The sequence below is a fragment of the Seriola aureovittata genome, chromosome 1 (assembly GCF_021018895.1).
Source record: "Seriola aureovittata isolate HTS-2021-v1 ecotype China chromosome 1, ASM2101889v1, whole genome shotgun sequence".
NCBI classification, from domain to species: Eukaryota; Metazoa; Chordata; class Actinopteri; order Carangiformes; family Carangidae; genus Seriola; species Seriola aureovittata.
This window is the reverse complement of record NC_079364.1, coordinates 57,636-82,500: the sequence shown is the minus strand read 5'-3', so window position 1 is coordinate 82,500 and position 24,865 is coordinate 57,636. Positions and strand designations below refer to the sequence as shown.

General features: G+C 47.3%; 1 protein-coding gene across 6 annotated transcripts in view; it reads left to right on the top strand.

The window, feature by feature from the left end:
* The window catches only part of vps13c (vacuolar protein sorting 13 homolog C), a 58,129-nt gene that overhangs the window by 10,077 nt on the left and 23,187 nt on the right, over positions 1 to 24,865 (top strand). For 4 of the 6 annotated variants that reach the window (XM_056370434.1, XM_056370261.1, XM_056370350.1 and 1 more), the window contains 45 exons: positions 16 to 122; positions 244 to 418; positions 653 to 715; positions 795 to 927; positions 1,010 to 1,110; positions 1,190 to 1,332; positions 1,493 to 1,685; positions 1,788 to 1,902; positions 2,303 to 2,439; positions 2,527 to 2,659; positions 2,780 to 2,897; positions 3,563 to 3,695; positions 4,937 to 5,009; positions 7,347 to 7,447; positions 7,541 to 7,688; positions 7,835 to 7,914; positions 8,388 to 8,447; positions 8,718 to 8,868; positions 8,951 to 9,067; positions 9,149 to 9,252; positions 9,378 to 9,545; positions 10,191 to 10,226; positions 11,713 to 12,017; positions 12,398 to 12,545; positions 12,629 to 12,737; positions 12,917 to 13,044; positions 13,179 to 13,335; positions 15,502 to 15,581; positions 16,534 to 16,593; positions 16,889 to 17,042; positions 17,141 to 17,260; positions 17,333 to 17,436; positions 17,556 to 17,723; positions 18,178 to 18,482; positions 18,678 to 18,825; positions 19,185 to 19,326; positions 19,402 to 19,523; positions 19,702 to 19,868; positions 19,992 to 20,245; positions 20,901 to 21,127; positions 21,416 to 21,508; positions 21,586 to 21,819; positions 21,908 to 22,039; positions 22,384 to 22,473; positions 22,776 to 22,931. In XM_056370434.1, the coding sequence (XP_056226409.1) occupies positions 16 to 122; positions 244 to 418; positions 653 to 715; positions 795 to 927; positions 1,010 to 1,110; positions 1,190 to 1,332; positions 1,493 to 1,685; positions 1,788 to 1,902; positions 2,303 to 2,439; positions 2,527 to 2,659; positions 2,780 to 2,897; positions 3,563 to 3,695; positions 4,937 to 5,009; positions 7,347 to 7,447; positions 7,541 to 7,688; positions 7,835 to 7,914; positions 8,388 to 8,447; positions 8,718 to 8,868; positions 8,951 to 9,067; positions 9,149 to 9,252; positions 9,378 to 9,545; positions 10,191 to 10,226; positions 11,713 to 12,017; positions 12,398 to 12,545; positions 12,629 to 12,737; positions 12,917 to 13,044; positions 13,179 to 13,335; positions 15,502 to 15,581; positions 16,534 to 16,593; positions 16,889 to 17,042; positions 17,141 to 17,260; positions 17,333 to 17,436; positions 17,556 to 17,723; positions 18,178 to 18,482; positions 18,678 to 18,825; positions 19,185 to 19,326; positions 19,402 to 19,523; positions 19,702 to 19,868; positions 19,992 to 20,245; positions 20,901 to 21,127; positions 21,416 to 21,508; positions 21,586 to 21,819; positions 21,908 to 22,039; positions 22,384 to 22,473; positions 22,776 to 22,931 (6,192 nt within the window). The remainder of the gene's footprint in view (positions 1 to 15; positions 123 to 243; positions 419 to 652; positions 716 to 794; positions 928 to 1,009; positions 1,111 to 1,189; positions 1,333 to 1,492; positions 1,686 to 1,787; positions 1,903 to 2,302; positions 2,440 to 2,526; positions 2,660 to 2,779; positions 2,898 to 3,562; positions 3,696 to 4,936; positions 5,010 to 7,346; positions 7,448 to 7,540; positions 7,689 to 7,834; positions 7,915 to 8,387; positions 8,448 to 8,717; positions 8,869 to 8,950; positions 9,068 to 9,148; positions 9,253 to 9,377; positions 9,546 to 10,190; positions 10,227 to 11,712; positions 12,018 to 12,397; positions 12,546 to 12,628; positions 12,738 to 12,916; positions 13,045 to 13,178; positions 13,336 to 15,501; positions 15,582 to 16,533; positions 16,594 to 16,888; positions 17,043 to 17,140; positions 17,261 to 17,332; positions 17,437 to 17,555; positions 17,724 to 18,177; positions 18,483 to 18,677; positions 18,826 to 19,184; positions 19,327 to 19,401; positions 19,524 to 19,701; positions 19,869 to 19,991; positions 20,246 to 20,900; positions 21,128 to 21,415; positions 21,509 to 21,585; positions 21,820 to 21,907; positions 22,040 to 22,383; positions 22,474 to 22,775; positions 22,932 to 24,865) is intronic. The other 2 variants (XM_056370601.1, XM_056370519.1) reach the window with 1 other exon arrangement.

The window sequence follows — 24,865 nt, the reverse complement described above, 5'->3', positions numbered from 1 at the left end:
CTGTGTCCTCTGCAGTACCTGTCCATGGTGGAGCTGCTGGAGTCGGTCGACTGTATGGTGAAGAATGCCCCCTACAGGAGGTTCAGGCCTGAAGTCCCCGTCGGCAGGAACACCAGAGTCTGGTGAGTTTAACAACAGGTCCGTCTTGTAGAGAGTGGAAACTTTAGCCTGCAGGGGACGCTGCAGTACTGTATTCATTCTCTGACCGTTTGGGGGTGTGCCTGTTTTCTGTGCCTCTGTCAGGTGGAGGTACAGCTTCAACAGCATCCTGGAGGTCCACATCCGGCGCTACAGTCACATGTGGTCCTGGTCCAACATCAAGCAACACCGGGAGAACCTGAGGGCCTACAAGAGTGCCTACAAGTCCAAACTGCTGAGCCACAGCAAGTCCAGCCAGGACACAGAGCGGCAGATCCAGGTGACGTTAAATATCAACCCCCCCGGAACATTTCTAGTTACTGCTTCTTGTTTATTCAGTCTCTGGTTCTTCACTGAGTCTCTCTGGTTTTCTGGTTATGTATGAACTCTGGGTGAGAAAATCAAACGTCTCCTGGGCTCTCTCTGATTCTGTTTGTTGAAAATGACCTCAGACTCTTTCAGGGCTGGATCTGTGTTCTGGTCTGACTTGGTCTCTGTTGTCTGTCTCCTTCAGGACCTGGAGAAGGTTCTGGACGTGTTCAACATCACGTTGGCCCGACAACAGGCCCACATGGAGGTAAACATAACGAGGCGGTCTGAGGTGTCCAGACAGAGACCTGAGTCTGGTTTAACATGTGACCCTCTTCCTCGTACAGGTGATCCGATCAGGACAGAAGGTGGTGGGCAAGAAGGCAGCGGGGGGGCAGAAGCAGGGAGGAGGTTTCTTCAGCAGCCTCTTTGGGAGGAAGGCTAAGAAGGAGGAGCAGGAGGAGAGCAAGGACATGGAGAGTAAGCGACAGTTTAGATTTATCTGTAAAGAGATAGAGCACCATCGGTCTGATTAACTAACCCCACCTCCTGTGGCATTCAGGTTCAGGGCTGGATCAACTCATGACAGCCGAGGAGAAGGAGAAACTCTACACCGCCATCGGCTACAGCGGCAGCTCCCACAATCTGTCTCTGCCCCGACAGGTAGGCTGGCCTGCTGCTGTCCTCCGACTCCGCCTGCAGTTCCTGCTTCAGGACTAACCTGACACTGTCTGTGTTTCAGTACGTCGCCATCATTGTCACCTTCCAGCTGTTGAGGACGTCGGTGACGGTCAGAGAGCAGCCGGACGTCCCCGAGATCCTCAAGATTCAGATGCTCGACCTCAGCACCAAGATATCTCAGAGACCTGGAGCTCAGGCTGTCAGGTGAGTCCACAGTCAGGTGGGTGTGTCCACAGTCAGGTGGGTGTCTCCATAGAGAGCAGGGCTCCTGATGTTTCCTACTTTACAAAGGAAAATGAAAGTGGATGAAACAAGTGAGATTGATGTTGGTGTGTTTGATGTGAGCCTCTCTGTCGTCCTGCAGGGTGGAGGCAGTGTTGGAGCACTGGTATGTTACAGGTTTACAGCAGCAGGGGGCGGTGCCTTCACTCATCGCCTCAGTAGGAGACTCCGCCTCCTCTCTGCTCAGCGTTGTATTTGAGTTGAACCCAGAGGAGAGCGCGGCTGACCAACTGCTCAGAGTCCACTCTCAGCCGGTGGAGATCATCTACGACGCGGTAAACAGCTGATCACATCTGTTGGTGTCAGTCAGTCCACCTGCAGGAACCAGTAATAAACCGTAGTGCTGGTTCTGGTCTTTCTGTCCTCTTGTCCTCCAGCTGACAGTGAACAGCATGGCCGACTTCTTTAAGACGGGGAAAGGAGTGGATCTGGAGGTCCTGACCTCGGCCACGCTCTCCAAGCTGGAGGAGATCAAAGAGAAAACCGCCACAGGTCAGATTCATGAGGTCACAGGTTCTGATCCAGCCTCAAGATTCTGGTGATCATATCACTTTTTATCCAGCACCACTAACCTCAGTAGACCAGAATCTCACAGTCCAGCTGAGTGTTGATCTAAAACCTTTGACAGCAACTCTACAATAAGATATGTAATAGATTTCTATCTAGAACCAGTGCAGAACCACCATAAACCAGAGAGGACTTTAGCTCCACCCTGAAGGTCAGTCGACTGACCTCTGGACCTGAAGTCCTGACACAGAACTAGGAACCTGATCAGCTTCTGGTACCAACTTATATAAATGATTGTGTGAGACTCTGAGTCCATCCATCCAGTTGATCCAGTGGAGGACAATGTGGTCCTCATTGAGTCTCTGACGGTTTGTGGTCTCTGCAGGTTTGTCTCACATCATTGAGACCAGAAAGGTCCTGGACCTGAGGATTGACCTGAAGCCGTCGTACCTGCTGGTACCAAAGTCCGGCTTCTACAGTGACACGTCAGACCTCATCATCGTGGACTTCGGCAGCTTCCAGGTCTGGTCCTCTTTCCAGGGGGGTATTTGTGTGTCTGTTTGTGTGTAGTTGCACAGTGTGTTTATTTGTGTGTCTGTTTGTGTGTAGTTGCACAGTGTTGAGCAGAGCGGTCTCAGTGTGTCTTCGTCCTCCTCTTCCTCTCTGGAGGAGATCATGGATCGAGCGTATGAGAGATACAACGTGGAGCTGAGACGAGTTCAGGTTCTCTACAGCAAGTCAGGTACACAACAGACACACACTGCTGTGCAACTACACCAGCTACACACAACTACACAACAACTACATACAACCACACAACAACAACAACAACGCCTACAGCTGAGCTGTATGTTGACTCCAGGTGAGGACTGGGCGTCGGCTCGGCTGCAGGGATCATCAGTCCAACACATCCTCCAGCCCATGGACTTCACTGTTCACCTGGCCAAGTGCATGGTGGAGAAGGACGCCAGGATGCCCAGGTAAGACTGTCACCTGGTTTTGACTCACTTATTGTCTCACCTGCCGACTCACCTGCTGACTCACCTGCCGACTCACCTGTTCACTCACCTGTTCACTCACCCATTGATTCACCTGCCGACTCACCTATTGACTCACCTGTTCACTCACCTATCGACTCACCTGTCGACTCACCTGCAGACTCACCTGTCGACTCACCTGTTGTCTCACCTGCCGACTCACCTGTGGACTCACCTGTTGACTCACCTTTTGTTTCACCTGCCGACTCACCTGTGGACTCACTTATTGACTCACCTGTTTACTCACCTGCCGACTTACCTATTGACTCACCTATTGATTCACCTGCCGTCTCACCTGCCGACTCACCTGTTGTCTCACCTATTGACCCACCTGTTGACTCACTTATTGACTCACTTATTGTCTCACCTGCCGCCTCACCTATTGACTCACCTGTTCACTCACCTATTGATTCACCTGCCATCTCACCTGTTGACTCACCTGTTGACTCAACCTATTGACTCACCTGTTGTCTCAACCTATTGACTCACCTGCTGAGTCACATCCTGTCTCACCTGTTCTCTCTCCTGTTGTCTCACCTATTGACCCACCTCTTGACTCACTTGCTGACTCACCTGTTGTCCCACCTGCTCACTTACCTGTGTTCCAGGTTCAAGGTGTCAGGTGAGCTGCCTCTGCTGCACATTAAGATCTCGGACCAGAAGATCCAGAACATTCTGGAGCTCGTCGACAGCATACCCCTGCCTAACATGGGCTCCTCCCCCTCCACCCCCACAAAGAAGGTACACTTGGTACAGTCTGGCCTACTGAAGGTCTGCCCAATGCAATAAAAAGCTCAAACTGTCAACATTTGAGGAGGCACAGGGTGATGCAGGGGGGGGGTACAGGGTAATACAGGGGGGTACAGGGTAATACAGGGGGGTACAGGGTAATACAGGGGGGTACAGGGTAATGTAGCGGTGCCCAGGATAATACAGGGGGGTACAGGGTAATACAGGGGGGTACAGGGTAATACAGGGGGGTACAGGGTAATGTAGCGGTGCCCAGGATAATACAGGGGGGTACAGGGTAATACAGGGGGGGTACAGGGTAATACAGGGGGGTACAGGGTAATACAGGGGGGTACAGGGTAATACAGGGGGGGTACAGGATAATACAGGGGGGTACAGGGTAATACAGGGGGGGTACAGGATAATACAGGGGGGTACAGGGTAATGTAGCGGTGCCCAGGATAATACAGGGTGGTACAGGGTAATACAAAAGTACAGGGTAATACAGAGGGGGTACAGGATAATACAAGGGGGGTACAGGGTAATACAGGGGGGGTACAGGATAATACAGGGGGGGTACAGGGTAATGTAGCGGTGCCCAGGATAATACGGGGGGGTACAGGGTAATATAAAGGTACAGGGTAATACAAAAGTACAGGGTAATACAGGGTGGTACAGGGTAATACAAAAGTACAGGGTAATACAGAGGGGGTACAGGATAATACAAGGGGGGTACAGGGTAATACAGGGGGGGTACAGGATAATACAGGGGGGTACAGGGTAATGTAGCGGTGCCCAGGATAATACGGGGGGGTACAGGGTAATATAAAGGTACAGGGTAATACAAAAGTACAGGGTAATACAGAGGGGGTACAGGATAATACAGGGGGGTACAGGATAATACAAGGGGGGTACAGGGTAATACAGGGGGGGTACAGGATAATACAGGGGGGGTACAGGGTAATGTAGCGGTGCCCAGGATAATACAGGGGGGGTACAGGGTAATATAAAGGTACAGGGTAATACAAAAGTACAGGGTAATACAGAGGGGGTACAGGATAATACAGGGGGGTACAGGATAATACAAGGGGGGTACAGGGTAATACAGGGGGGGTACAGGATAATACAGGGGGGGTACAGGGTAATGTAGCAGTGGCCAGGATAATACAGGGGGGGTACAGGGTAATATAAAGATACAGGGGGGGGCTACAAGGTAGAGCTCAGCGCTGATTAGACCATGTTTCCCTCTGTAGGTGCTGTCGTTGGCGGAGGTCAGACCCAAAGCGCTCGACCTGCCCCCCGCCCTCCTTGGCACCATGGAAACAGGTCAGTGCTTCCTGCGATCTGATTGGCTGTTAAACATTGTTGTAGACCAGGGGTCCCCAAACTTTTTCCTGTGAGGGCCACATAACTTTTCCCTGCTCTGATGGGGGGCCGGGGTCAGTTTGTAACAGAAAAAGTGTGACAATCGCAGGGGTGCCTAAACGTAGAAATGTATTGTTTTCCAGAAAGCCACACATAACCACATTACCCTTTCTGGGTTCTTCACAGAAAAAAGCCTGGATATAACTAACACTATTTGTGGAATCAATAATAATCTAAAAACCTTCTCAGGGTTCTTCACAGAAAAAAAGTCAGGAAATAAATAACACTACCAAATAACTCAGTAGGCTTGTAGACACCGCTGTTTGCAGCTCTCTCTCATCAACTTCCCTGTGAAAACCACAGAGCTGAGAAACAGAACTATTATATTATATATTATATATATATATTATTACTATTATGATTATATTTGTTTATACTTAGAATGACTCATTCAAGTCAGAAAAGTGAGCTTACATTTGTATGTTCATCAGTGTGTGTCTCAAACACTGATGCAGATGTTCATCTGTCAATCTTGATCTCATCGGAGTTTTCAGCAGTTTCATGCGTGAAAAGTTTTGCTCGCAGATATACGTGCTGCCAAAAAGTGTGGACATCTTCATTAATTGTTTTTTGATGTAAGGTTCTGTGTCGTTTGGGAAGGCGGCATAGAAGTCAATGAGACTGTTGGGCTTGAATGAACATCACAGTTCTGTAACTCGGCCAACCCAAACTGATAAGAAGGCTGGGCTTCATCGATGTCGGCAACAAAGGGGTTCTGGAAAAGATTTCTTTTGCATTAACATGTAGTTCACAGACTCGCACACCGAACTCCGCCTTCAGCATTTCCAGGGCTTCCACACACTTTGCAGCTGGAAACGGGGCCGCTGGGTTCTCTGCAGAGAGGTTTTGAGTAGCAGGGAGATGGATGAAGTTGTGCTTTTTCACTTGTTCCAAAAGCAGCGCTAGTTTCACCTCAAATGCTTTTATGTGGGAATACATGTCGCAAATGAGTTTCCCCTGGCCTTGTAGCTGCAAGTTAAAGCTATTCAGCATTTCTGTCACGTCTGTTAAAAATCTGAGGTGCCATTTCCATTCTGGGTCGATCAACTCTGGGACCGTTTTGTCTTTTGAATGAAGAAATGCGTTAATTTCGGGTAGCAGCTTGTAAAAACGCCTCAAAACTCTGCCCCGGCTCAACCATCGGACCTCTGTGTGGTTCAGCACATCTCCGTGCGCAGACAGGAATTCTTGGAACTGCCTGTGTTTACGTCCCTTTGCTGTGATGAAGTTTATGCTGACACCACAACCTTCATGACAGACTCCCACGTCAATACTTACTGAATAGGAACTGATGTTTATTATCCGATTGTGGTACAGTCAGACTCAGATTGTGGTACAGTCAGACTCAGATTGTGGTACAGTCAGACTCAGATTGTGGTACAGTCAGACTCAGATTGTGGTACAGTCAGACTCAGATTGTGGTACAGTCGAACACAGATTTTGTTACAGTCAGACTCAGATTGTGTTACTGTCAGACTCAGATTGTGATACTGTGACAGACTCAGATTGTGGTACAGTCAGACTCAGATTGTGGTACAGTCAGACTCAGATTGTGGTACAGTCAGACTCAGATTGTGGTACAGTCGAACACAGATTTTGTTACAGTCAGACTCAGATTGTGTTACAGTCGAACACAGATAGTGATACTGTGACAGACTCAGATTGTGTTACAGTCAGACTCAGATTGTGTTACAGTCAGACTCAGATTGTGTTACAGTCGAACACAGATAGTGATACTGTGACAGACTCAGATTGTGTTACAGTCAGACTCAGATTGTGTTACAGTCAGACTCAGATTGTGTTACAGTCAGACTCAGATTGTGGTACAGTCAGACTCAGATTGTGTTACAGTTGAATCTCAGATTGTGTTACTGTCAGACTCAGATTGTGATACTGTGACAGACTCAGATTGTGTTACAGTCAGACTCAGATTGTGTTACAGTCAGACTCAGATTGTGGTGCAGTCAGACTCAGATTGTGTTACAGTCGAACACAGATAGTGATACTGTGACAGACTCAGATTGTGTTACAGTCAGACTCAGATTGTGTTACAGTCAGACTCAGATTGTGTTACAGTCAGACTCAGATTGTGGTACAGTCAGACTCAGATTGTGTTACAGTTGAATCTCAGATTGTGTTACTGTCAGACTCAGATTGTGATACTGTGACAGACTCAGATTGTGTTTCAGTCGGACTCAGATTGTGTTACAGTTGAATCTCAGATTGTGTTACTGTCAGACTCAGATGAAGACACCAGTGAGAGGTCCACAGATGAAGACCACCAGCGCTCGGCTCTGGAGGAACTCACGGATGTTCACTTCAAGTTTGAAGTCAGAGAGGTGTGTTTGTTTTTCTGCTCTCAGACAAGGTTGTCATGTTACTCAGAGTGGGCGGAGTTTAATGTTCACTCAAAACGTGTGTGGGACATTCAGGTGCTGTTGGAGCTGACCCGGCAGGTGGACCAGGAGAAGACCATCCTGTCCTTCAGCATCCGTCAGCTGGGCGCTGAGGGGAAGAGGCGGAGCTTTGACCTGAGCATCACCTCATACCTGCGCAAAGTCACACTGGACTACTGTGGAGGTGACGTTAAACTCATGTGTCTGTGAGCACAGGTACACAGTAACAGAATAGGTGTTCATGGGGCGGAGTTTCTGCCTTTGAGCAGTTATAGGGCGTGGCCTATTGTACTGTCTGTTGTTGAAGTGTGTTTTTAAACTGTGTTTCAGATGGTAGGAATCAACCTCTGCACCTGATCAGGTCGTCAGAGCAGCAGGGCTCCAACCTGCTGAAGGTGGAGTTAATCAAGGTGAGCACCAACAGCCTCACCTGTTCAGACACAGAAAGTGTGAGGTATCAGACTGTGTGTGTGTGTGGGGGGGGGTGGGGGGGTGGGGGGGGGCACAAGTGTCAGGATCCAACTGACAACACGGATAACACACACACACACACACACACACACACACACTCACATACACACTCACATACACACACACACACTCACATACACACTCACATACACACTCACATACACACACACACTCACATACACACACACACACACACACTCACATACACACTCACATACACACACACACACATACACACTCACATACACATACACACACACACACACACACTCACACACACACACTCACATACACACACACACTCACATACACACACACACACACACTCACATACATACACTCACACTCACACACACACACACACACACACACACACAGCACTGAAGCTGATTGTGTGTCTGTTGTCCCGCAGGCCGACCCCAGCGGTCCTAGCTTCCAGACTCTGTTCGACAACACCGAGCAAACACTGAAGGTGGGTGGAGCAGAGATTTCTATAGCAACAGATGTGTGTCTGTTTTGAACAGGTCAGGACTCATGAATCTGCAGAGGATTCTGTCACTGAACAAACGGAGACATTATAACATGAAATGTATTAATATATATATAAATGTATATAAACATATAGACGTTAGATTCATTCTTGCTGCAGCTTCTCAGAACCTGAAGATCATGAACTAACATGAAGCTGTCAGGGACCTTCACTCTGCCAGGTGTTCAGTTGTTTTTACCTGGTGTGTTTCAGGTGGAGTTGTCCTCTCTTGACTTCCTCCTTCACACTAAAGCTCTGCTGTCAACCATCAACTACCTGAGCAGTGCCCTGCCATCACAGCTCGCCACAATGCGAGATCAAGACGCCAAAAAGCAGGTGGAGAAGACAGGACAGGGCCGGACAGGTGAGTCCAGACTGACTGTTCTCGGGTCAGTCACCTGTCCTATCTGATCTTGTGTCTGACAGGAAGTGTCTTCCCCCTGCAGTGGCTAAAGGAGCCAAAGATGGCGGCGTCTTCAGCTTCAAGCTGTTCGCCATGTTGGGCTGTTTCCACGTGGAGGTGTGCGATGACCGCTGCAGCATCGCTGACATCAGAGTCCAAGGTACCGACACGTCTCAGTCCGAACTCCAGAGGTGAGCTGAAGGTTTAAACTAAAACCTTCGTCACTGTCACCCCCCTGCAGGAATTGATGCCTCGGTGCTGGTGCAGGCAAAAGAGACGGAGGTGTTTGCTCGACTCAGAGACATTGTGGTCACAGACGTCAACCCTAAAACCGTCCACAGGAAGGTGTGAGCCCGATGACGGACCTGAAGTCTTCACTGTGTCTCAGTTATCATCACTGTTCATATAGAACTGTAGACAGTGTTAACCATGTGACTCCTTCTCTGAAAGCTGATTGGATCTTGTTGCAGGCTGTGTCCATCATGGGTGAGGAGGTGTTCAGCTTCAAACTGTCCTTATTTCCGGGGGCGACAGAGGGGGAGGGCTACACCGACACGTCCAAGGTGGACGGGAAGGTCACGATGCGTCTGGGCTGCATCCAGATCGTCTACCTGCACAAGTTCCTCATGTCACTGCTGGTCAGGCGTTTTGTATATATACACGTATATACATGTACATAGAGTTACATATAAAGTTACATATATACACACATTTCCACATGTAGTGAAATCTATAGTTAGAATGACAGGTTGGCTGTATTCTCTGGTTTCTGTTATCATTTCATTCTTTATTGATTGATCAGTATCAGTTCAATATCTGTATCATGTCTGTTGTCTTTTCTCTGTCTGATCATTTCAGTGTAAAGTCACTGACTAAAAAACTTTCACCTGACTGTAAATTCTCCATAATAATGATGGAAATTATAATAATAACAATAATAATGGTAATAATAATAATAATAATTATGATAATAATAATGTTAATAATAGTGATGATGATGATAAGGGTAATAATAGTAATAATAATGGTAATCACGTTTTACAGATGTGAAAGTTACTGTTGTGCCTCTACAGCTGACAGTGAGAAACACAGAAACAAAGAGACGAAAAGACGACAGTTTTCTCTGTTCTGTGAATTTACAGTCATGGAAACTCTTTAAATGAGCTTTGTTTTTTCTTCTGTGGTTCTGTTTTGGTTCTGTTTTGGTTCTGTTTGTTGTTCTGTGTGTGGTTGTGTCTGTTGCTCAGGTTCCTGTCTCATGTTGATGTGTTTGGTTCTTTCAGGCTTCTTTTTGCGTTCAGTATACGTCAGCTGACGAGGTACAGCTTCCAGCACGCAGCTCTGATCTGCATCAAACCTCCTGCTTTAGCTTCACTCACCTTCAGTCCACTTCAGACCTCATCCCATCAGGACCCGGTCTCTGTGGACCCATTAACCCCGGTCAATGTCTGGTTTTCAGCCGTCGGCCCGGGTTGATCCAAATACACAGAGAACTCACTGTGACGGTGTTTGAACCCAGTTTAACTCAGAGGGGTGGAGACAATGACCGACACCAAGCACACCCACAACATCAGAGCAGCAAACTAAAAACAGGAAGTCAGCTGAGTTTATTCTGTTTCCATATCCATCACAAAACAAACCTGCTGCTGGTTCATTGAACCAATCACTGCCACCAACTGTTGGCGTGTCCAAGGACACTGATGAGAATCTGATTATCAGCCAGTTTACATAATCAATGCATCACCTGAGCAGCTCTCAGTCTTAAATGTCAGATGTCATATTGTCCTTAACATCACCACCAGAGAGTGCTGTTTATTTTACTGCTCACCACAACACACAGGCGTCTGCGCTATCAGCATGTGAAGAGTTGTCCAAATCTGGACTATCAGAGAGGCATTCATGGAGACTCTGTAGAACAGAGATTCACTGAGATAGTGTCTGTAATGATTTCACACTTTAAAGTCTAGTGTAATGAGCCCAAACTACAACTCTGTCAGTGTCAGCTGTTACAACCGGATGTTGTGTTCATTGTTATTAGTCTACTTTTGTTTTGAGCGATAATTCTGCAGCTCTCTGGAGAGTTGTCACACTTTGTTTCACACAGATTCATCCTCTGTTTCCTCCTGTTGTTAGTGTACCTGAACACACCTGTAAACTCCACCCATCTGAGACAGTGAGAATGCCAAAACAAACGCAGGTTGTGTTTGAGTCTGCTCTGACAGGCTGAGCACGGATGGAGGGATGAAGAAGGAAAAGATGAGGAATGCTTCTTCTCATGCACATGTAACAACAATCAGAGCTCTCTTCCTCCATACGTGCTATGCATCTCACACAGCTGCCATCATTAACCCCCCCATCCACACCGTCACACCCCCGTCAGTCACATGACCTCTGCCTATGCGAAATCACTTCCCTCCTTGAAAATGGTTTTGAACTTTATGATCTTCATTCTTGTTTCATGAACATTTGTGAAGTGTTAATTCAGAAACATGTCAACAGGGTGAATGTTGTTCTTCACCAAGTGTCAAAAGGACTTTAACAGAAACTTAAAAACACTGAATGAGTTTGAGTTTGAATCTAATGTGTAAAAGATTCAGTCAGTGGTTTTATCAGTGAGAAATAAACCATGCGACTGTAATTAATGTGATGTTGATGTTGTTCTTCCAAAGGTTTATGAAACAGAAATGAACCGTACGCTCACGACTAGGCAGTGAACGCCTCAAATCGACTCCCTCTCACCGGGTCCTTTATGGCTTCTCTCTGTGTCTTTGTTGTGTCTCACTCCGGGTTTATTTTGTCCTTCAGATGTTTGTCGACAACTTCCAGACAGCTAAAGAAGCTCTTAGTGCTGCCACGGCTCAGGCCGCAGAGAAGGCGGCTTCCAGCGTTCGAGACTTTGCCCAGAAGAGTTTCCGTCTGTCCATGGACATCAAGCTGAAGGCTCCGCTCATCATCATCCCCCAGTCCTCCACCTCCCACAATGCAGTAGTGGTGGACCTGGGTCTGATCATGGTGGGAAACAGCTTCTCTCTGCTGCCTGTTGAAGGATTCTCTCTGCCGGCCGTGGTGGAGAAGATGGACGTGAAGCTGACGCAGCTGAAGCTCTCCAGGTATCAACCAGATAAAGTCTGAGGATCAGTGTTGAGCAGGGATCTGTGGTGAATTCAGACCTGTTGACCAATAACAAACCGTCCTAAAAGCTGAGCTCTGAGTGCACGGAGACCCGGAAAGTCCAAACCGGAGGACACTGTCACAGCGTGTCATTTCACTCTGATATCAACAGCTTATTGGTTTAAAGCAGTGACCAGTTTGGACTGACGGATCTGAACAGACTGATCACAGCTGGTTCTCCACAGAACAACAAAGCTCTGAAACACAGAACCTGAGTCGTGGTTGTTGTTGTTTGTCTTTGCTCTGAGCTGCATTAAAATGTGATGCCGCTCAAACAGAGACTGAAAGCTGAGTAAATGTTGAATAAATGTAATTTCAGAGCCACACTGAAGTCAGGCTCCTCTCAGCCGGACATTGAGATCCTTCAGCCAATCAACACAGAGCTGCTTATCACCCGAAACCTGGCTGCTTCCTGGTTCACCAAGATCCCAGGAGTCCAGGTCCAGGGAGTTCTACGGTCCCTCAATGTAGGTCTCTTATGTGCAGTGGGTTAAACTGAGATGAAACTGTTGGTCAGAGTGAGACATGAAACTGTGCTGTCTTCCATTAGATGAGTCTTGGTGAGGAAGACCTCGCTGTGCTGATGAAGATCTTGGTGGAGAACATCGGGGAGGGAAGTAAGGCGCACAGCGTGGAAGTAAAAAGACAGGTGGCTCAAGGTAAGTTAAGTCTTAGTGCATGATGGGAAATCTGACAAAAACTGTACAGACCCAAGAATGAGTAAAGATTGATCACGTCCTGATACTGTTTATTTATTATAATTCATATTTAAAACCTAATTCGACCTGGTTGACATCATCTTAGTGTAGCCAATAGAAACTTTTTAATGTCTCAACAGGGAAGGCGGAGCTAGCTGAGCATGCAGAGGTGGTGCCACTACCGAGGGGAGCTGCTGTGATACCTCACATCAATGGAGGCTTGACTGAAAACACCATCAACATTCTCCTCAACTTTGAAATCGAAGAGGTACAAAATCTACGGCCAGACTTTTCTCTGTTCCTAAAGAACCAAAGCTGATACCCACATGGTCCTGAAGCTGAAGTCTGTTCAGGAATAACTTCCCCTCATCAACTCTGTCAACTCCATGTCCTCTTTTCAAGGTGCTGTTGACCCTGAAGAAACCCATCGAGCAGAAAGAGTCACCTTTCCTGCTCTTTCACATCGCTCACCTGGGCATCGACACCAAAGTCAGGAAGTATGACATGTGTGCCACAACGTACATCAACAAGATCACCATGAAGTGCCTGGAGTTCAACGGTCAGTCTCACAGGGAACTGGGGTTTCTATGGTTTCCTGTAGTTGTGACTATTAGGGCTGCTCAATTATGGCAAAAATCATAATCACGATTATTTTGAACAATATTGGGATCACGACTATTCAGCGCGATTTCTCATTGACTTTGGAAAAATACAGAAAAATATGATTTCAAAACAAAGTGTTGTGTCTATGTAGTTATTCCCGCCATACACGATATAAGTTAAAGATGTCTGAGCATGATACTTCCCACCCGACCACCACCACCACCACCGACCTGAAACAGAATTTCTTAACGACAGTTCAGATGATTTAACAGCACATCCAGAACAATCAGCTGGATAATGGTCCGTTTCATCATTAACCCATGTTGGTATAATGTAGGTAACTGTGTGTGTGGGCTCCAGGCTGCAGCACACAAACACACCTGACTCAGCGACGGATGTCAGTAGGAAACTGTACATTTCTCCGTCTTCATGTGATGGGCCGAGGTGTGTGTGTGTGTGTGTGTGTGTGTGTGTGTGTGTGTGTGTGTGTGTGCGAGTGTGTGTGTGTGTGTGTGTGTGAGCGCTGCCCTGCCCCTCACACACAGGGTCAGAGAGAGAGATGCAGATGAACCTCTGCGTAGGGAAAAGCAAAAATACATCATAGACAAATCTTCATCAGAAACTGAGTTGGTGAATGTGAAAGAGAACTTTTATGTTACAACACAAATCCGAAATCTATTTTCCTAATTCCTTCAGTACCGAAAGCGGAACCGATAACGTCAGATGGTTATTGTAGGGAGGCCGAAACTTGTTGTGAAACAGAATGACACACAATACTAATTTTCTCTCGTTTATCTTGTTTTCATAATTGTTGGAAGCCAAAATCGTAATCAAAAATAAAATTAGATTAATTGCCCAGCCTGAGTGTCTGTGGTTTCCTGTAGTGGTTTCTATGGTTTCCTGTGGTGGTGTCCTGTAGTGGTTTCTATGGTTTCCTGTGGTGGTTTCTATGGTTTCCTGTGGTGGTGTCCTGTAGTGGTTTCTATGGTTTACTGTAGTGGTTTCTATGGTTTCCTGTGTTGGTGTCCTGTAGTGGTTTCTATGGTTTCCTGTGTTGGTGTCCTGTAGTGGTTTCTATGGTTTACTGTAGTGGTTTCTATGGTTTCCTGTGTTGGTGTCCTGTAGTGGTTTCTATGGTTTCCTGTGGTGGTGTCCTGTAGTGGTTTCTATGGTTTCCTGTGGTGGTGTCCTGTAGTGGTTTCTATGGTTTCCTGTGGTGGTTTCTATGGTTTCCTGTGGTGGTGTCCTGTAGTGGTTTCTATGGTTTCCTGTGGTGGTGTCCTGTAGTGGTTTCTATGGTTTACTGTAGTGGTTTCTATGGTTTACTGTAGTGGTTTCTATGGTTTACTGTAGTGGTTTCTATGGTTTCCTGTGGTGGTGTCCTGTAGTGGTTTCTATGGTTTACTGTAGTGGTTTCTATTGTTTCCTGTGGTGGTGTCCTGTAGTGGTTTCTATGGTTTCCTGTAGTGGTTTCTATGGTTTCCTGTGGTGGTGTCCTGTAGTGGTTTCTATGGTTTCCTGTAGTGGTTTCTATGGTTTCCTGTGGTGGTGTCCTGTAGTGGTTTCTATGGTTTCCTGTGGTGGTGTCCTGTAGTGGATTTCTATGGTTTACTGTAGTGGTTTCTATGGTTTCCTGTGTTGGTGTCCTGTAGTGGTTTCTATGGTTTCCTGTGGTGGTGTCCTGTAGTGGTTTCTATGGTTTCCTGTGGTGGTGTCCTGTAGTGGTTTCTATGGTTTACTGTAATGGTTTCTATGGTTTCCTGTGGTGGTGTCCTGTAGTGGTTTCTATGGTTTCCTGTTGTGGTGTCCTGTAGTGGTTTCTATGGTTTCCTGTGGGGTTGTCCTGTAGTGGTTTCTATGGTTTCCTGTTGTGGTGTCCTGTAGTGGTTTCTATGGTTTCCTGTGGTGGTGTCCTGTAGTGGTTTCTATGGTTTACTGTAGTGGTTTCTATGGTTTCCTGTGGTGGTGTCCTGTAGTGGTTTCTATGGTTTCCTGTGGGGGTGTCCTGTAGTGGTTTCTATGGTTTCCTGTGGGGTTGTCCTGTAGTGGTTTCTATGGTGTCAAACATGTTTAGAAATTCAGGCATTGACAGTGCGATACCTTTAATTTGATCTTGTTTCAGATTCGAGTGGCGAGCCTCTGTGCCTCATTACCTCTTCGGTGGAGTCTGGAGCTGAGCTGCTCAAAGTGCAGTATTTCAAGGTGATGACGTCACTAAGTGACATTGGCCCTCATTTATCAAACGAACGTACGGCAGAAAACCGTGCGTACGACCATTTCCACGCAAGCTTCGGCATTTATCAATTTGGACGTGAGCGGAAGCTACGATCAGATCTCACGTCGGGTCTGAGCTCTGGATTTGCGGTGCAGCAGCAAAATCTGTCTGAGTCTGAAAATAATTATTAAACAAACATCAGCTGTCATCAGCATAAACAGTCACATATTTAGAACAGAGGGTTTCCAAATTTGGTTGGAGCAATTGATTTCACTCGTGCGTCTGAAGGCACCATCCATGAATGATTACACATTCATCAATCGCAAAAACTACCACTTTATAAATGTGCAGGTGATTTGTGATGCCAAGCTATCACTTTTAAACGTGGTGGCCAGGTGACCGGGACACACACGATTCTTTTATTTTTCAAACAGCTGTGTTGGCGCGCGGCTGCAGGAGGCGGCGCTGCAGAGCCAAACTCATCTCCGTCACCCTCTTCCACACAGCGGTTTATGAGCTCCTGTGATCCCACTCTTCAGACTGACAAAAAGCACATCCTTATTTTGCGCCACCTCGGATGTCAGGATGTCGATCTCCATCTCTGAAAAGTTTGTTTTTTTGCCAGTAACGCTTCTCTCCATGTTTGACTGTAGTGGGCGGGGCCTCCGAACCAGGAATATTTAAGGGCGTAACATGTTAATGACGATCGAATTCGAACGCCGCATTTATCAAGACCCGATCATTCGTACGCTGGGATTGGTCAGACACGAATGTTTCATGAATCACACGTGGATCCTATCGTACGACCAATTCTGCGCTCAGATCTGCGCCTGTTTTCACGCAAGATTGATAAACAAGGGCCATTATATGATTATCTGTTCAGATACATTGTGCTGGCATTATTCAGAACAGTGACTAACCCCCTGACTGTTTTCTCAGGCTGACCGCTCAGGGCCGAACTTCTCCACCACCTACAAGAACACCGAGCAGATGATCAATGTGAGTGACAGTTCCTCCACTGACACTCACCTGCACGTCATCAGGTCATGTCTTTTTGCTCCTACTGAGATCCTCCCATGCTGAGATCATGCCATCATCATGTCATTTTCTGTGTGGCTCCATTTGATGGTTGACACTGTTTGAGACAACAAAGTGATTATTGACAAATTCCTCCAACTTCTCCAAAAGTGTCCTGGAAGGAATGAAAGGGACTGAGTGACTTCCCCTCTTAAATCACAGACCTATTAATGACAGCTTCACAGATCAGTGTTCCTCTGTCACACCTGTTCTCCAGGTGACCTTCACCTCCCTCGACTTCATGCTCCACACTGAGGCTCTGCTCTCGACCATCAACTTCCTGTCGGCAGCGCTGTCGTCCAGCAGCATGTCATCTGTAGAAAGAGCGACCAAATTGAAGACAGAGGACAAGATAGTGTCTGCCAAGTCCAGTCAGTTCAACACACACACACACACACACACACACACACACACACACAACCGTCAGACATCTTAAAGCAGCGTGTCATTGTGTTGTGTTTCCTGTCAGCTGCCCTGGTCTCACCTGCAGACAGTGAGGTCATCGACCTGAAGGTTGTGATAACACTGGGAGCCTTCAATGCTTTGGTGTGTGACCAGAGTTGCAACATGGCTGACATCAAGATCCAAGGTAAGGGATGTCTGCCGCCTGCGTCTGCCGTCACTGACCTGACCTCCATTAACCCACCTGTCCTGTCCTCAGGTATTAATGGCTCTTTACTGATGCAAGGACCTCAGATGCACATATCAGCCCGCCTGCGAGATTTCATCGTTCTCAACGTTGATCCTAGAAGCATCCACAAGAAGGTCAGTCAGTTGTCTCACCTGGACGACCTCCGACCTGAACTAGACCAGACTGTCCTGACTACTGTGTTCTGTCCTCAGTAGTGAGCCGTGTTGATATGTGGTGATTTCCTGTCCTTCAGGCGATCTCCATCGTGGGTGACGAGGTGTTCAGCTTTGCCATGAGTCTGACCCCTAACGCCACGGAGGGGGCCGGTTATGTCGACACCTCAAAGACCGACGGCAAAGTGAAGCTGAACGTGGGCTGTATCCAGGTGGTTTACCTGCACAAGTTCGTCATGTCTCTGCTGGTGAGTAACTTCAGCAGGTTTTTATTTCTGATCGGTTCCATATCAGTTCTATTGGTTTTATTTCCTCCACGCCAGCAACAGTGAGAGCCGCCATTTTGTTTTCAGGTTGTACGTATGTCTATGTCATTCTCGTGGGCATGATATCTCAGTATATCGTGAAGGCACAAACAAACATTCACTTGGACTCATGGATGAACTGATTAGATTTTGGGGGTCAAAGGTCACAGTGACCTCACAAAACACTTTTTAGCCACAACTCAAGTAAAATAATATTTTCTATGACTCTGGATAAACAGGGTGGGACCTGAATCAGTCTAGAGGACCAAAGGAAGGTGATTCTAGTTTAATCTTGGCTTAAGGGTTAAATGATGCCAACAGTTTTAATTGATATGTACTTATTGTTTTGAAAATAACTCTTTGTATTTATTTATTTATTTATCATTTATTTATTCAGAATTTCACCAGTAACTTCCAGACAGCTAAAGAAGCTCTTAGTGCTGCCACGGCTCAGGCCGCAGAGAAGGCGGCTTCCAGCGTTCGAGACTTTGCCCAGAAGAGTTTCCGTCTGTCCATGGACATCAAGCTGAAGGCTCCGCTCATCATCATCCCCCAGTCCTCCACCTCCCACGATGCCCTGGTGATGGACCTGGGTCTGATCATGGTGGGAAACAGCTTCTCCCTGCTGCCTGTGGACGGGTGTCCGCTGCCGGCCGTCATCGACAACATGGACGTCCAGCTGACGCAGCTCAAACTCTCCAGGTGAGTCACACAGAGCCTCACAGACCTGATCCAGAGACAGCAGGAAAAAACCAGAGGACTCTGAGGCGTGAGATCACTTCTTCCTGCGTGGACCTGCACACCAAGAGAGAATGAAACACCTTCAGTCATTGTGTCAGTAAACCTGTGAGAGTATTTGAGTTCAGATAGAAAGACCTGTTTCCTGTTGTCCACCAGGACCTGTATGGACCTGGTCTCAGACCAACCCCACACCGAGCTGCTGGAACCGGTAAACCTGCATCTGAACATCAAGAGGAACCTAGCAGCTTCTTGGTACAAGAAGATGGCTGCCATCGAGATCGATGGAGATCTGAAGCCAATGAAGGTAGGAGGATGAGGAACATCACTGAGTCTTGCAGGTATAGATCAGGTCAGGCTGTTAAACTTGCCATTTGCGCAGAGAAATGTTTCTGATTCTGGTTCCTATTTTTATAACCAGTCCACCTGTGGGCCACCAAAGGTACAGTCTCTTCTGACGGTGCTCTGTCTGCAGCATCACTTGTCTCTGTAGTGCGAACTGAATGTGTCTGTAGTGTTCTGACCCACGAGTCCCTGTAGACATCTGCATCAGGACTTAGGATTGGGCTAGACCAGCAGTTTCCCCTACTCTCGGTCTTTGTGCTAAGCTAGTCTCTGTCGTGAACTGATGGACTGTTCTGAATCAGATCTGTACTTGGCCTGCAGGTGGAGCTGAGTCAGGATGACCTAAAGGTGCTGCTCAGGATCCTGATGGAGAATCTGGGGGAAGCCGGCAGTCTGGAGCCCACCGCCAACAGACAGGAGGAGGCTGGTCTGCAGGTCCGAGCAGCTGGAGGCCCCTCATCAGGTCTGATAGGTGTCTATTCACATGAACAGCTGATGTGTTTGGGTTTGTTTAGTCATGTGACCCATGTCTCTTCAGGTGACGTTGGGAAGTCGACTGTGAGCAGTGATGAAGAGGCCGATGAAGCTCTGGAGTCCATGAAGTTCAACTTCAGCATCGAGTCTCTGGGTCTGGTTTTGTACAGCAGCGATCCAAATCTGGTCAGTCACGTGAAGAACGAGGACTTGGTAGAAGTGAATGGAGGAATGGGGCTTACTAGACCTGAATCAGGTTCAGCTGGTTCTGGTATAATTGGTTGAGGATCAGCCGGTTCATGTCCAGCCTTGTGGTGTTTGTGTCCAGGATCAGGTCTCTGATTGTTGTTCCTTGTCCCTGCAGCCGTCGGGCCTCCAGCACCAGCAGGACCTCAGACTGGGTGAGTTCACCCTTCACCTGCTGAAGACCTCGGGACGGATCCTGGCCAGCGGCAGCGCCGAGGTGACCACTGTCCTGACCGCCTGCACGCTGGATGACCTGAGGACCGGAATGGATAGGGTGACGTCGAGGTGATGATCAAATGATCTCTGGTCTCTGATTGGTTTTCACAAGTATCCACAGTCGTACCTGTAAACCTGTGGCTGTTGTCTGCCAGTGTTTCTTAACCCAGCTGTTTGTCATCATGGTTACAGGATGGTGGGGCGGAGGGACGAGGACAGCTTGGAGTCGATGATCGATGTGACGTATCGTCAGAGTGGTGGCGAGCGGGAGCTGGTGGCGGTCCTGCAGAAACTCTACCTGTGTGCCAGCGTGGAGTTCCTGATGGCCGTGGCAGATTTCTTCCTGCAAGCCCTGCCACAGAGTCCGGCTCAGACCAGCACCTTGGCGCCCGGCGACAGACTGCCTCTGAGACAGACCGCCGAACCCCGAGCCGACGTCAGGACCGGTAAGACCAAGAGATCTAAACACAGACGCAAAGGTGGAGGGGCTGAATCCAAACCTCCTTCGTCACGTAACTCACCATCTCGCCCCGTATCATCATGGTTACGCCAGCGTTATGTTTAGCCTTAAAGTCATAACAACGATGGAGCCTTTGCCTGGTTACAGTTGGTGGACCACATTAGTCCAGCTGTTCTAATGTTGCTAATGTTATAATATTGCTAATGTTTCTAATGTTTCTAATGTTCTAATGTTTTCTAATGTTTCTAATGTTCTAATGTTGCTAATGTTATAATGTTGCTAATGTTTCTAATGTTTCTAAGGTTTCTAATGTTGCTAATGTTGCTAATGTTTCTAATGTTGCTAATGTTTCTAAGGTTTCTAATGTTGCTAATGTTGCTAATGTTTCTAATGTTGCTAATGTTTCTAAGGTTTCTAATGTTGCTAATGTTTCTAATGTCCTAATGTTCTAATGTTCTAATGTTTCTAATGTTTCTAGTGTTTCTAATGTTCCAATGTTCTGTTTCTAATGTTCTAATGTTGCCAATGTTCTAATATTCTAATATTCTAATGTCTAATGTGTCTGATGGTCTAATGTCTAAAGTTCTAATGTTCTCCTGTTGTTGTATGAGGATTCAGACTGTTCCGTCTCCTCTCTGCAGCTTCCTCGGTCAGGACTCGTCTCCGGGCTGTGGTGGTGGACCCGGAGGTGGTGTTCGTTGCCAGCCTGATGAAGGCGGATGCCCCTGCCCTGGTGGCCTCGTTTCAGTGTGACTTCACGCTGCGGGCTGAGGAGGACGGGACGCAGGACATGAGAGCCAACCTGAGGGAGCTGAAAGTTCTTGCCTGCCCCTTCATCCGGAACAAGGGGGACAAGGCCGTCACAACCGTAAGATCACATGACCACGTGGGGACCTGTGTGTTCAGGTTATTCTGTAGATCCTCCAGCAGGTGGAGCTGTTCCCTCACTGTTACTGATGTTACTCACCTGTCAGGACAGTTCAGGTGTGCTGAGTGGGAGTAAAACAATTGATGCTTTATTGTCTCTATTAGTGTGAAGTTGTAGTTGGACACACACTGATGTGTCACTGAGATTCTCTTCTGTTCTTTAAATACTGAGGTAGAACTAATGAACTAAACACCTGCTCTCACTCATCAGTCTGACTCTGTCCAATAGGTGTTGAGACCCTGCTCAGTCGCCTTGGAAACCAACACCCACCCCAACCGACCACTGAGTGGCTCTGTGACAGTGGAGGAAGTCATTGTCAAGGTTAGTTGACACAAAGACAACATGTTAAAACAAGACAAACTGTGAGTGAGGGCGTCACCAGCGTCTCTGTCCTGCAGATCTCTCCATTCATCCTCAACACGGTGATGACCATCACAGCCGCCATGACAGCAAAGCAGCACGACGAGCAGAGTCAGGACTCCAAACCCGGTGTGGGTGACCTGTGGTCAGTCATGAACATCTACAACTGTAACTACTGGTTTCTGGGGGTGGACCCAGCCACCGAGGTCACTGAGAGCTTCAGAGAGCAGGACGGGCGCAATGAAGGCGAGAGCTTTGCTGCCGAGGTCAAGGTACCAGGACGAGAATGTGTCCAAACGTTTTTATTCTGAAACTTTAGTCAGAACTGTTTCCTGTTGACAAGGTGTTTTTTGCTCCTAGGTGGTCCAAGTGACTCTGGAGTCCGGTTTGGGTCATCGGACTGTCCCTCTGCTGCTGGCTGAGTCGACTTTCAACGGATCAGCCAAAAACTGGTCTTCTATGCTGCAGCTGACAGCCAACATGACGCTGGAGGTGAGAGCCGGTCCGTTATACCTGAACCTGAAGCTAAACCTAAACATGTCCTCACTCCTGTCCCTGTCCGTCACATCTGAACCTGTCCCTGTCCGTCACACCTGAACCTGTCCCTGTCCGTCACACCTGAACCTGTCCCTGTACCCAGATCACAAACTTCTTGATATTTTCATGAATCTTTCATGAAACTTTTCAGAAACACATTGAGCAAAAACTTCTGAAACCCACCTTCACCTATTAACAGTATTGCAGTTGCAGTGGTGATGAACAAACATCCTACATGTCCAACAAAGAGACGTTTTTTCATGTATGATGTGTCATGTTGACACCTGATATGTCTACAGGTGAACTACTTCAATGAGATCCATGCAGTATGGGAGCCTCTGATTGAACGAGTGGACAGCGGTAGACGCAGATGGACCCTGGAGCTCAAGGTCAAACTATCAAACTGCTGTATCTACTGCTCTGTGATAAACAGTCAGTCCTTGACTGAAATGCAGTTTAACTCAGAGTCACGTCTGACGACAGTCAAACTCATGCACAGGACACATCAGCCACAGAATATGTGTATAAGAGCATTAAACAAACTAAAGTATTTACAGTTAATTTGCTCAGTCTTAGGAATAATACAGAGTGTGAGCCCTCTCTAAAAATAATCACTATCTGTAATCAGTGTCCTTGCCTCCTATGCCATACTACTCTGATGAATTGACTGATTTTGTATTTCTCCCTGCAGATGAAGAACAACCCAGTTCAGGACAAGAGTCCTATTCATGGAGACGACTTTATTATACTTCCTGAACCACGCACAGCAATGAGCATCTGCTCCAAAGACACCATGAATATCACAATCTCCCAGAGCAGCCTCACCGTGCTTTACAACCTCACTAAGGTACACCATCACATCTACAACCTGACACCATCACATCTACAACCTGACACCATCACATCTACAACCTGACACCATCACATCTACAACCTGACACCATCACATCCACAACCTGACACCATCACATCTACAACCTGACACCATCACATCTACAACCTGACACCATCACATCCACAACCTGACACCATCACATCCACAACCTGACACCATCACATCTACAACCTGACACCATCACATCCACAACCTGACACCATCACATCCACAACCTGACATCACGACATCTACAACCTGACACCATCACATCCACAACCTGACACCATCACATCCACAACCTGACACCATCACATCTGAAAACTTACATCATCACATCCACAACCTGACATCACGACATCTACAACCTGACACCATCACATCCACAACCTGACACCATCACATCCACAACCTGACACCATCACATCCACAACCTGACATCACGACATCTACAACCTGACACCATCACATCCACAACCTGACACCATCACATCTACAACCTGACACCATCACATCTACAACCTGACACAATCACATCCACAACCTGACACCATCACATCTACAACCTGACACCATCACATCCACAACCTGACACCATCACATCCACAACCTGACACCATCACATCTACAACCTGACACCATCACATCTACAACCTGACACCATCACATCTGAAAACTTACATCATCACATCCACAACCTGACACCATCACATCCACAACCTGACATCACGACATCTACAACCTGACACCATCACATCCACAACCTGACATCACGACATCTACAACCTGACACCATCACATCTGAAAACTTACATCATCACATCCACAACCTGACATCATCACAGGTACAGCCTGACACCATCACATCCACAACCTGACACCATCACATCTACAACCTGACACCATCACATCCACAACCTGACACCATCACATCCACAACCTGACACCATCACATCTACAACCTAACACCATCACATCTACAACCTGACACCATCACATCCACAACCTGACACCATCACATCCACAACCTGACATCACGACATCTACAACCTGACACCATCACATCCACAACCTGACATCACGACATCTACAACCTGACACCATCACATCCACAACCTGACACAATCACATCCACAACCTGACACCATCACATCTACAACCTGACACCATCACATCCACAACCTGACACCATCACATCCACAACCTGACACCATCACATCTACAACCTGACACCATCACATCCACAACCTGACACCATCACATCCACAACCTGACACCATCACATCCACAACCTGACACCATCACATCCACAACCTGACATCACGACATCTACAACCTGACACCATCACATCCACAACCTGACATCACGACATCTACAACCTGACACCATCACATCTGAAAACTTACATCATCACATCCACAACCTGACACCATCACATCCACAACCTGACATCACGACATCTACAACCTGACACCATCACATCCACAACCTGACATCACGACATCTACAACCTGACACCATCACATCTGAAAACTTACATCATCACATCCACAACCTGACATCATCACAGGTACAGCCTGACACCATCACATCCACAACCTGACACCATCACATCTACAACCTGACACCATCACATCCACAACCTGACACCATCACATCCACAACCTGACACCATCACATCTACAACCTGACACCATCACATCTACAACCTGACACCATCACATCCACAACCTGACACCATCACATCCACAACCTGACATCACGACATCTACAACCTGACACCATCACATCCACAACCTGACATCACGACATCTACAACCTGACACCATCACATCCACAACCTGACATCACGACATCTACAACCTGACACCATCACATCTACAACCTGACACCATCACATCTGAAA